This window comes from Pantherophis guttatus, chromosome 2 (assembly GCF_059756535.1).
Source record: "Pantherophis guttatus breed Tessera chromosome 2, ASM5975653v1, whole genome shotgun sequence".
Lineage (NCBI taxonomy): Eukaryota > Metazoa > Chordata > Lepidosauria > Squamata > Colubridae > Pantherophis > Pantherophis guttatus.
The window spans coordinates 162,322,038-162,334,405 of record NC_142064.1 but is presented as its reverse complement, the minus strand read 5'-3'; the positions used below and the strand labels follow the sequence as shown (position 1 = coordinate 162,334,405).

Here is a 12,368-nt window from a genome sequence, read left to right as displayed (position 1 = left end):
TTCTCATCTTCAGATAGCAATTGCTTGGAAAGTCCGAGAGTTATAATCTGAATATTTCAGAAGGCAGCTGGTTGGGGAAGGATGTTCTTTATTATTTAGAGATGTAATGGGGTGTTCTCTGGCAGCCATGTAAAAGGACAGGGGCACTGTCTCTGACAAAATTCCCAAGAAATAACCATACGGTCCCTTTACATAAAGCAGTGCTGTGTTTTGTTCTGATGTAACAAACTGGGTATGAGGAGACAGCAGTCTTCGTCTTTGGGGATGAATTGACGATGGTTTGCATTCCCATTCCCTTTCTTTTCCCACCTGGCTTTGAAAATGATATAGAACTTCCATAGATCAGTGTTGCTGATCTGCAGGGGGGAAATTAAAAGAACAGCCAGTTCATTGCCCAGTTGTAAGTATGCTTTTGCTGATGCTATATGCAAAATCTTTTGAGTATGAGAAAAAAAATCCTATGTTTGGGAAAGTGATGACTGAGGGCTCTCTTCACTCTTGTGTCTGCAGCCACTTTTGCCTGGTGGGGAGGATCTGCAGCAACATGTCCTGAGTTCAAATTCTCACAATGGTCAAACCAGCTCCTTGGGTAAGTGGAGATGTGTTGTCATCTTGAGACAAGAGGAATAGATGTCACAGAGGTGGAAAGGGGAAACAGAGCCTCTTTCCTAATAGCAACAAATACAAGCTTTGCACGAGGTGAATGTTCAGCTGGGTTGGCATGCTTGAATGGCGGGGAGGCTGTGCTATTAATTTCTGAACAGAGTAGCAGAGTTATTGGAGGTCCAACCCAACCCTATACCATTTCAGACAAATGGTTGTCCAATCTCTTCTTAAAAACTTCCAGTGTTGGAGCATTCACAACTTCTGGAAGCAAGCCGTTCCATCGATTAATTGTTCTAACTGTCAGAAAATTTCTCCTTAGTTCTAGGTTGATTCTCTCCTTAGATTTGTTTCCATCCTTTGCTTCTTGTCCTGCCTTCAGGAGCTTTGGAAAATATGTCTACTACATAGACTTAGAGCAGAGCTCTTGTTATTTGCCCCGCAGTGTCAAATGCTGCTTTTATACAACAGCTTTTCCCAGCTTGATAACCTCTAAATGAGTTGGATTACAACTCCCAGATTTCCCATTGGCCATATTGGCTAGAAACTATGACAGGAGAAACCCCACACTTCTGAAAGGTATGGTGCAGAAGGCTGCTCCAAATGTCCATGAAAATCTATGCTTGAATGTCTTTGGTATGAGCAATGGAAAATTGAAATTCAAGAGCATGTGAGAATTGACTTTAAAACAATACATTGTTTAAAATGAAATTGAGTATATTGTTCGATTGTACTCCCCTATTCCCCCAAGAAGCTGCTGGTAGCTTTTGAGAAAAGATGGGTTTTTAAATTAAAAATCTACAGGATAGAAATGTAAATAAAATGTACATTCCCTATTTGTGAATTCCATGGGTGTAAATGCAGAAAGTGCCATCATCACAGTGAAAGGATTTTTAATTCTCTTCCATGCCCTATTCCAGGGGTCTCCAACCTTGGCAACTTTAAGACTTGTGGACTTCAACTCCCATGCCCTATTCAAAAAAACAAATGTTATATAGCAACGGGCCTTTTTGCATGATTGTGTCCTGCATTGATTCTTCCAAGGCTCCGTGGCCTGCTCTGATTTTTGCTTTGATTCTTTGCAGGGACACAAATGCATCAGAATTTCTCCAATGACAGGATCTTCTCCCACCAATATCTACGCCCAGAGCAGCTCCTGGAAGGGAAGGTATTGTCATTTCTTTCTTCATAGAACAGACAACCTTTAGAAATGTTGATATCAGGTGTTCCTCAAGATTCCTTAAAAATCATCTGGTGCCACTTCTTGCCTGGAATTAGAAAATGGACAGAAGAATTGAAAGGATGCAGGGGAGTAATATGGTAGTGCAAGGTAGAGGAACAACAAATGCAATGCTAAGGCTGCAAGTACTGTATGTTAAGACTACTGTGTGTTTCATCTTTTCTGGAATTGTGTTGGCAAAGAGGCATGCTGTATTAGTGATCTAATTGGTCTAGAAACCTTCCCTGGCAGGGTCTCTTTTTATGGTATTGCTATCAGAATAGATGAAGATGAAACTGAAATACTTTGGCCACTTAATGAGAAACAAGGACTCACTAGAAAAGAGTTTAATGCTGGGAACAATTGAGGGCAAAAGAAGGAGGGGACGACAGAGAATGAGGTGGCTGGATGGAGTCACTGAAGCAGTCGGAGTGAGCTTAAATGGTCTCCAGGGGATGGTAGAGGACAGGAAGGCCTGGAGGAAAGTGGTCCATGGGATCGCGATGGGTCGGACACGACTTTGCAACAAACACCAACAACATCAGAATACAGCGAGTAGAATGCCAAGGGCAGCAGGTGTTTCTATGGCTACTATAAAGAGTTATACAATGGCAGAGATCGTTCTTTCCAAGAAAATGTTGCTAATAACATTTATATTGAGTGCAGTGGTAAACAAAGGAATTACATAATAAAATTACTCCTTAGATTTGCTAAGATCTTTCCAAGAAACCATATTATTAATAGCTGGAAATAAATCAGTAAATTTGAAACTATTAAATTGCACTTTCTGTACTCTGGTCTTGATTTGGAAAGTGCACTTGAAGACCATTTACAAGGACTTTCCAAAGAATAACAATTAGTTCATATCTTTTCACTTTATCAAGAGACATTTTATTACATCCATTAAATAAGTGCATGCCAAGCATGCCGATGAATGGCAAAGCTGAGGTTAAGTCCAAACTGGCACGAGTGCTGACAATCTGCTATTTTCAGATAGATGCCCCACCCAGAGTTTAATGAGTGGCCCATCACTCAGAAAAAGTGGGAGTTAAATTACAGCCAAAATAGGTAACCTAATGTCCTCTTGTGTTTTCAACTAAAACTCCCATCATCCTTACCCATTTGGAGATAGGTGACCTGATGCCCTGCTGCTTGATTGTTCTTGTTGGGTTTTTTAAAATACACGTGCTCAAGCACACTATTAATATTTTGGTAAAATAACCAAAGGACAATAGGAATGTAAGGATCATTGTGGTCTTTTCAAAAAGGGACTTTTCTTTCTTTCTTTTTTGCAGGATGCTGCAGCCATTTATAATTGGCTAAGCGAATTCCAGCTGGAGTGTTATACAGCCAACTTCCTGAACGCAGGTTATGATGTGCCAACAATCAGCCGCATGACTCCAGAGGTAAAAAAAAAAAAAAATAGAGGACCACGCAAAGGTGGGAAAGTGGCTTTTAGTTTCTCCATGCAATTATCATTTGGGATGTGTAAGAACCTGTCCATTTTCCCAAAAGAGACACTGCTGTACACACGTTGCATAGATGCTTAGCTGTCCATTGTAGATTATATTAAATGTATTTGGTTTGTGGTAGATATGTACCTGGGCTCTTTGTTCCAGGATCTCACAGCAATTGGGGTAACCAAACCAGGCCACAGGAAGAAAATTTCAACAGAGATTGGACAGCTCAGTATTGCTGAATGGCTCCCAAATTATATTCCTGTGAGTATAGCAACTACCAAGATCTATAAGAAACCTGTGATCAACTATATCCTATCTGAAAGCATACACTCCCAGACCCAAAAAAACGCTATAGAGTGTCTATGAGGCTTATTGTAATCTAATCATTATTTCATGCCACCATATCGTTGACCACCTTCTGCATAAAATGAGATTGCATCTATAACATTCTTCTATTCCCATTCCTTTCCCCTGAGTGCTGCATCCTTTTCATGGAGATATCATAGAGTATTTGCAAATGCAAACCAAATAAGCTGCTGTCTACTTTACCAGGGCTATCATTTGCTCACTCTGATAAATTGATGGTTTGAGTGAATGTTTTGAGCTATATATAAAGATGGTGGCATTTTGAAGATTGCTTTTTTTTTTTTTTTGCTTGTCCTGCTTAATTCATATCCATGGAAGATACCCTTTATGGTGCCTTCAGTGAGCATAAAAAATGGCAAGGGAATGCGGGCACTATAACCCAAAACCTGATCTGACATATGTATCTTCTAGGATCCATTCAGTTTCCTAACTCTCCTAAGTTGCATAGGCTTGGAGAGAAACGAGGAGATTTCTAATCAAACTCAGTGCGATTGCATTATTTTCTAGGATGATTTGATGGAATGGTTGAGTGCTATTGGTTTACCACAGTACCACAAAAAGCTGGTGAGCAACGGTTATGACTCCATCAACATTGTGACCGATCTGACTTGGGAGGATTTGCAAGAGATTGGCATCAACAAACTTGGTGAGAAGAAGTTAAAAGCCAGAGGCAAACCACCAGGGCTTTGGGAATTTCTGGTCGTATGTAACTAACAAGACTGTTCCTGTAAGGGTGGGGAAATTGGATCCATAACATAATATTTACTGCACCTCATCCTGATTGTGTTTCAGTGATTCATCTCTCAGAACTTTTTAATTGACTTGGAATGGAAAATCTAGCCAGTCTGTATTGTTGGCTATCCATTAGAAGAGTATCATGGTGACTGTGGTACTTACAGGCAAGGATAAGACCTCAGAAAATTTATTAGCAATTAGAAATAGCAATAGCTCTTAGACTTATATACTGCTCCATAGTACTTTACAGCACTCTCTGAGCAGTTTACACACGTCAGCATATCACCCCCAACAATCTGGGTCCTCATTTTACAGACCTCAGAATGATGGAAGGCTTGAGTCAAGCTTGAACTGGTCAGGATCAAAGTTCTGGCTGTGGGCAGAGTTAGCCTGCAATACTGCATTCTAACCACTGCGCCACCAGGGCTCCCAGCCTTTGGTAACTAACTTGGCATGAAGGGAGTTAAAATCTACAATATCCGGATGATGTCAGTTTGCTTGCTTTTGGCCTAAAGTGAATCCAAGAAGGATAGTCATAAATAGTTAATCACCAACTAAGATTAATGCAGCACCTCACAAAAGCTTTTACACTCCAAAGCCTATTTGATTTAAACTTACTCCTGATATTCCATGGAATCCTAAGAAAAGTATTTCCTTATTCAAATAGATTGACAGTTTCCCCAAATTTTGTTGGCTGTTTCCAATTCTCTTTATGATATGTAGCCGTGAGAGAACATTGGACCTAGTCCAGGATGCAGTCTTCATTTTTGCACAGTGACAGACTCAACAAAGCTTGCCAAGGATAGTCCCAAAAAGGAGACGGACTCCTAGACTGTATCCACAGAGTTGTCTTCTGTGCAGTGTAACTTTGTAGCTGAGAGATGCATGCAGCAAGAGCAGGAAACATTGCAAATCTTTGTTAGGCACAGTGGTATCCTGACTTCTCATGGACAGTGGCTGTCCCTTGTTTTAACAGAGTAGAATCTTGTGGTATCTTAAGGAAAATATTTGGAGTAATAGGTTACATGGTTGGTTGTGGAACACTTTGCATCTACATATACAGTACATTCTTCCTTTTGCCTCGAGGCATTACTAGGGAGAGAGGCTTTAATCTGCCCCCTTCTAGCAATGAGGGATTGTGGTTCATTGCCATTATCCCAGCAACTCTGCTTAAGAATCAGGAAACTTTCATTCCTGTCACTGGACTACATGGGGCAACTTATGGGCAGCTGTGACAGCGCTAAAGGGATGGGATGGTGTAATTGGGCATCAACAATTGGAAGCATCAAAGCAAATTCCACATTTTGATCAGCACCTCAGGCAGCAATTATTTTGTTAGTTAGCTAATTTCTTTAGCACTCTTCCTCCTGGAGGAGCTGGAAGTAATTTGCAAGAAAATAAGCTTAGATTTCATAACATCCCAATCCTTAAAATTGATCGTTACAAAAAATTTAAAATGTCACCTAATCAGTACGGAGCATCAATTGTGAAGGTCACACACACATGGACCAGCACAAAAATGCTTAGGTGTTTATTCCCTCAAGGGCTGATTGTCATGCTTATAGGAAAGCTTCCTGCCCGTTCTTCCTTCTATCAGAGCAGCCATGTTTCATCTTTTCTACTTTGGTCTAGGTAGGAACCTGCCTTCTCCTGTTTCATAGAAGCCAAGCTCCAGGCATGTCTCAAAACTGTTACAACTAGTCCCAGTGCGTCTTAAACTTTCTTCTCTCAGGATCTTTTCCCACTTTTAAAAATGATGGAGGACCCCAAAAGAGCTTTTGTTTGTATGGATTATATTCATTGATATTTCCCATATTAAAAATTAAAATCGATGCATTCACTATTACTAACGATTGCTTGATGGGATTTTAATATTAATTTTCAACATAGGCTGGCAAATAATTTTGATTTCATGAACCTTTGAGAGGGGCCTGGGGGGTGCAGGGGTCTTAGGACTACACTTTAAGAAACACTGATCTAAACCATCCTTTTAACAAGAACAGGGTGCAGTGCCTCCATGGAACACGATACCATCGCATTTAACCATTCCTGTAAAGGTTTCTTCCCCGCCTTCTGTCATGGCCTGATTTGATGAGCTAGGCAGCTCAGCCACCCCATCAACCTTTGGCTGGCTCCTTACCAAAGCCATATTTTACAACGAGGAAGAAAAAGAATAGAGGAGAAAGCTTGCCCCTATTCTTTGGAGGCAGGAATTAGTGTAATTTTTGGCACTGCACCAAATTCCCAGAGTAATTGAATCCTGTTTTCAATGAAGACAGCCTTGCTTGTCCATGAGCATAAGCATAACCTAAATATGCCAACTGGCTTCATCCCCAAACAGCCAAATGTATACGTAATTGGGTGTACATGACAAATAGCTGTTGATGAGATCCCTTTTAAAAACAAATGACCCACCTTTGACCCACCTAAAACAGTTGCTCCAGTTTCACCCTTCCCACTGTTTCACTCAGCTTCCCCCACTGGCTTATACCGAATGTCAAGAACTGTAGCCCCATTCTCTAGTCATGAATTTATTTTTATTTTTTTTAAAGAATGCCATAGGCCTACTCACATAACATGCTTAACTGGGTTATAGGAGTAGGGAAAATGGCTTAGTTTACTCTGCCAATTAATCCTAGAGATTTAATTCCATTAATGCAACTCTTTCTAGTTAGAGGTACTGCATTGCCTGCATAATTGTTGAAATCCCTTCAGAATAGGGCCTCTCTAGACATTCTGCCTCTATGGCTGTTCTGGTTTTCACATGCCCATCGTTGCACTGAGGCCAAGAATGAAATGAAACAGAAGATGGCCACGCACATTATTTTTCCTACTCTGGCCCAAGAATATTATTACTGTTGTTGTTTTTAATTGTTATTTTAAAAGGGGGGGGCAGAGAAAAAGGCAGGAGGACCGAAGAGATAAAAGGCAAAGTAGAATTATTGTGATTGAGGTGGCATATAAATGGATAAATAAAAGCTAACCCATTTGATCCAAGTTGTATACTGCTGGTATTCAGCAATGAATGAATGAGCAGTGGAGGTGACTGCTGGATCATTTGTCTTGTGTAAATGCACTTAATACCCTCAGGCACTAAAGAAAAGACCCTTTAAAGCAGGGGTCTCCAACCTTGGCAACTTTAAGATTTGCGGACTTCAACTCCCAGAATTCGTCAGCCAGCAAAGCTGGGAGTTGAAGTCCACAAGTCTTAAAGTTGCCAAGGTTGGAGACCCCTGCTTTAAACAGATGATGCAGAAAAAAGAGGTCTTATTTTACTGGCTTCTCAGCTAAAATGGCTTCTTCCAGGATGGTCTGCTTACAGAGGACCTTTTGGACTCCAGAAAAGAAGAGCCTTGAGCTTAGTGAATGCTGCAAACAGCTCACTAAGCTTTCAGGCAGCGAGAGGGGGTTATATATATTTAACAGTAAAGTCTTTTAGGGTTCAATGCATTAACTGCACAGCCAGGTATTAATTTTGGTTGCTCATAAAAAAACTAAACAGCGCTAAATCGGGAAATCCCAAAGTTGTTGGCTACAGGAAACTGAATATGGCAGAAGAAAGCAGTAGAAAACCAATAGCACGTTGTTGGAAAGCTAATTGATATATTAATTATATCACCAGGAGTTGAGTTCAGCTTGAAGATTTTACTTTTAATTAAATATTGATTGATTCTGTGCCATAAAGTTAGTATCGCCTCTTAGCAACCAGATAGATTTTCTCCAGGATTAATTCAATAACCAGAAGCATAAAAGATCCTAAGCTCATTAATAAGTTTATTATGTTCTATTTTTATTGTTAAAGAAAATATAAAATATAATAAAAAAATTTTTTAAAAAATAAGTTTATTATGTTCATATGACCAGCAGTAATGGTCACATAACAATACATGTATGACAAACATCCAGCTAATATTTACACTTGCAAGAAAAAAAAACCAAAGATGTCTAAAATTAAATTCTAATAGCAGATGGCTTATAATGTAGAAACAAACAATTTGGCTTCGCTTGTTAGAGTTGCTTTTACAGTGGCTAAAGGGTAATTTATCTAACTTGCAATCTCTGTGCCTGAAAGATCCTTTAAAATAAATATCAGTCAAGTATGTGAATCTATAATGAAAAGGGTAGTGCAGAGGGATGTGGCATATACATTCAATTTCAATTTGAACTATAGGCAAATACTTAGGGAGTAGAGGATATTTTTTTGTACCTACTTGATATAAAAGCAGCATATTGAACTGCCAATTGTGAAGGCCTGTTGATGCTTTAAATTTGCTATGTTAATGAAATGCTGACCTAATATTTATCATGGTCCCTGAATAGGGCAATCTAGAAACCTTTATCTTGTTGAAGCTCTATGTCCCAAATTTACTGTTTATTTATTTTCATCCTCATAAGCTAACAAATTTGCGAATACAAGGATAAATCTTAATATTTTAGCCTATATTTAGAATTTTTTCCAAGTCAAAAGGTCTGTTGGCTCCCATACAATTGCTAAGTTTGTTTTTCTTGTGTGACATGCAGGCCATCAAAAGAAGATCATGTTGGCTGTCAAGAGGTTGACAGACCTTTGTAAGAGTCAGAGCCAGGCTGAAGTCAACACTCTTAGGCGCAAGATCCCTGGTACCTTGGAAATAGTCACCATTGAGACTGTGGAGAATGGGGAGTGCCATTCTCCTCTCACCCCCAAAATGACCACTTTTCAGGACAGTGAGCTGAGCCATGAGCTCCAGACAGCCATGTCCAACAGCTGCCAAGAGACATTGACCATTAAGAGTACCCAAGGCATGTCACGGAGCCAAGAGAGCATTGGCGCACGATCTAGAGGATCAGGACATTCCCAGGAGAACATGCTGTCCCAAAGCACGTCCTCTAGCCATTCTCAGGAGAGTTTGGGTAGTGGCGAAGGGAGCAGTGGGAGCAGTGGAGGGCATTCTTTCACCCAGGCCCATCCTGCGGAGAACTCTGCAAGTACCCAGGATCGGCCCAGCCCAGCCCACTATGGGAAATTCATTCCATTGCTCAATGGACCAGATGGAGTCAATGGCTATTCTGGCAGTTGTGTGGGAAGTCCCTTAAGGGAAAGAAATCTGCCTGAGGGGATGGATCACTACCATAGACCAAGTGCTTCACCAGAGCCATCAAGCCCCCTACCAGTTCTCTCCCCCTGCACATTGCCCCATGCTGCCAGCAAGGGAACAGCCCCGTATGTCTTCATGTATCCGCATGTATCACTGAAGGCCCAGTCAGCTCCTCCACCTTCCATGCCTGAGCAGGCCAAGGCCCACTTGTCAGTCCAGAGGACCACCCTCCAATCAACTGCCCAGAAACCTTTCTCCTATCTTCATTCCCATTGCGGCCCTACAGAGCCACCTCAGGTGCCTCCAAAGCCTAGGCCTGAACAGCAAAACGGCGAGGGCTTTAAGCACAAGAAACGCTCACAAAGCTTGAACCGCTATGCATTGTCGGATGGGGAACCTGATGAGGAAGAGCCAGCCAGTAGCTCAGTGGGCTCATATGCTACCCTAACCAGGCGACCCGGGCGCAGTCAGGTTTCACGGACACAACCACCTTCAGAAGCGAAAGTCTTGCGCAGTCAGTCTTTTGCTATCCGTGCCCGGAAGAAAGGCCCTCCACCTCCTCCTCCTAAACGCCTCAGTTCAGTCTCCAGCCCTTTAGCAGTTGATGCAGAGTTCGAACAAGGCCAAGAGACACAGAATGGATCCTCGGTGTCCAAGGATGAAGGGGATAATACTAATGACAGAGCTTGCTTGGGGAAAAACACAGCTGCTAAACTTGATAGGCCAATCTATGATGGGAGCCAAGCCCAGCCTCTTCAGTCTTCCCAGATCCCCAGTTATGGTCAGGAAGGTCCCAAGAAAGGTGGCCTGCACAATTCAGTTCAAGGAGGCCTTGGTAACACCAATACCCTGAATGGTAGAAGCCCAGTCTTGGAAGGCAACACTTCCAGGAGACGAACATTCAGTGAATCAGCAGTTACTGTGACAGAGGCTTTGCAGCATAACCATGAAGATATCCGATCAGACACTGAGGAAGATGGTCCAGTTCAGAAGGATGACTGTGCCAAATCCCCTTGTTCTTCTCAAAACAGCTCCAGTGAGTGCATCCCCTTTGCAGAAGAAGGCAACTTAACCATCAAACAGCGACCAAAACCTTTGGGGCAGCTGAAAAACGATGCCTCAGCTCCAGACACAGACTCTGCTCCTGCTCAGTCCAGTGAGTCTCAAGGGGATTCAGCAAAAGAAGCCCCGGTGTTGGAATTCAATCTCACAGAATCCGACACAGTCAAGAGGAGGCCCCGGTGCAAAGAGAGAGAACCTCTCCAAAATGTACTGAAGGCATTTGGCATGGCCATTCCAAGCCCAGGCATGACCACCGCCCCACAGTATGCCCAGGCCCAGGCGGTAAGCATCAGTGGGCCTTCGCTGCACATGATGGAACCGCTCCCTACCACAGGCCCATTGGAGGATGACCACATGGCATTCCAAATAGTTGAGATAGAGAAAAGCATCCTGTCTCTGGAGAAGGGGATTAGCAAGCTTCCTGTCTCTTTGAAACCAGCCAGTCCAGGGCCACCGCACAGCGAGAGGCATGGAGGATCACCCCAGCTAAGAATACCGGCCACGGTAACAGGTAGGTTGCGGGTTTTGACGCTGGATTGGGAAAGTTGGCAATAATTTCCAGAGGTACTGCCAAGATTACTACTAAAATGTTTAATATTAGAAGAATAGAATAGAATAGAATAGAAGAATAGAATAGAATAGAATAGAATAGAATAGAATAGAATAGAATAGAATAGAATAGAATAGAATAGAATAGAATAGAATAGAATAGAATAGAATAGAGCTGGAAGGGATCTTGAAGGTCTTCTAGTCCAGCCCCCTGCTTAAGCAGGAGACCCTATCATTTTAGACGACTGGCTGTCCAGTCTCTTCTTAAAAACCTCCAGTGATGAAGCACCCACAATTTCTGGAGACAAAATCGTTCTACTGGTTAATTGTCCTCGCTGTTAGGAAGTTTCTCCTTAATTCCAGGTTGCTTCTCTCTTTGATTAGTTTCCAGCCATTGTTTCTTGCCCTGCCCTCTGGTGCTTTGGAGAATAATTTGACCCCTTCTTCCTTGTGGCAGCCCCTCAAATATTGGAACACTGCTATCATGTCATCCCTAATTCTTGCCAAACCCAAATCCTGCAACCGTTACTCATATGTTTTGGTCTCCAGGCCTTTGATCATCTTAGTTGCTCTTCTGTGATGGGGAAATTATTATTGGTAAACACTATTAACTTTACTTAATTATATTTGATAAATTGAACATTAAATCTAGTTTAGATAGTTTTTGTCCTGGTCTGGCCCACTTCTTTATAGAAGCTACACCTGGTCTAGAGAGGGTGACTCTTCAGTTTGAAAAAGGGATTTGGCTTAGTGAGCTATGGGGACCCAGCTACTCTTTGCTTTTTCTGTGAGAATACGGTCACCTGTCATTGCTGCACCTTATTGCCCAAACTCCATGGGACACTCTGCAGACTCTTCTGCATCAAATAGGACACTAAGCACTAGGGTTTTTTTTTTTTTTCTACTTCAGACACAACAGCCATGCCAACATCCATTGCTTCTACCAAGCTGGTATTTTCAGGACCCAAAACCATCTATCAGCAAGTCTTGCCAAACTCTCACCACACAGGTCCCTCCAGAGCAACCCATGAGACGCTGTCAGAAGTATCCAGTCCCTATCCCATGAAACCGGGTCTCAGCAATAAGCCTGCTTTCAATTTTGGGGTGCCCCTTTCACCAAGGCCTTCAAGCATGTGTCCAGATGTAATACAGACTCAGCAGCGTCTGGAACAAACCAGTTCATCTTTGGCATCGACCCTTGAAGCTGCTGAAAAGGAGATCATTGCAGAGGAAGCAGACAGGTGAGTAGAAGGTTTGAACGAGGCATCTTCGAATGGCATTGTGGTAGGATGCAGG

General features: G+C 42.1%; 1 protein-coding gene across 4 annotated transcripts in view; it reads left to right on the top strand.

Annotated features, from left to right (window-relative positions):
• Positions 1 to 12,368, top strand: part of CASKIN2 (CASK interacting protein 2) — a 110,460-nt gene that overhangs the window by 93,170 nt on the left and 4,922 nt on the right. For all 4 annotated transcript variants that reach the window (XM_087887180.1, XM_087887179.1, XM_060691042.2 and 1 more), the window contains 7 exons: positions 511 to 589; positions 1,689 to 1,771; positions 3,118 to 3,228; positions 3,442 to 3,543; positions 4,156 to 4,294; positions 8,905 to 11,034; positions 11,983 to 12,313. In XM_087887180.1, coding sequence (XP_087743306.1) covers positions 511 to 589; positions 1,689 to 1,771; positions 3,118 to 3,228; positions 3,442 to 3,543; positions 4,156 to 4,294; positions 8,905 to 11,034; positions 11,983 to 12,313 — 2,975 coding nt within the window. The remainder of the gene's footprint in view (positions 1 to 510; positions 590 to 1,688; positions 1,772 to 3,117; positions 3,229 to 3,441; positions 3,544 to 4,155; positions 4,295 to 8,904; positions 11,035 to 11,982; positions 12,314 to 12,368) is intronic.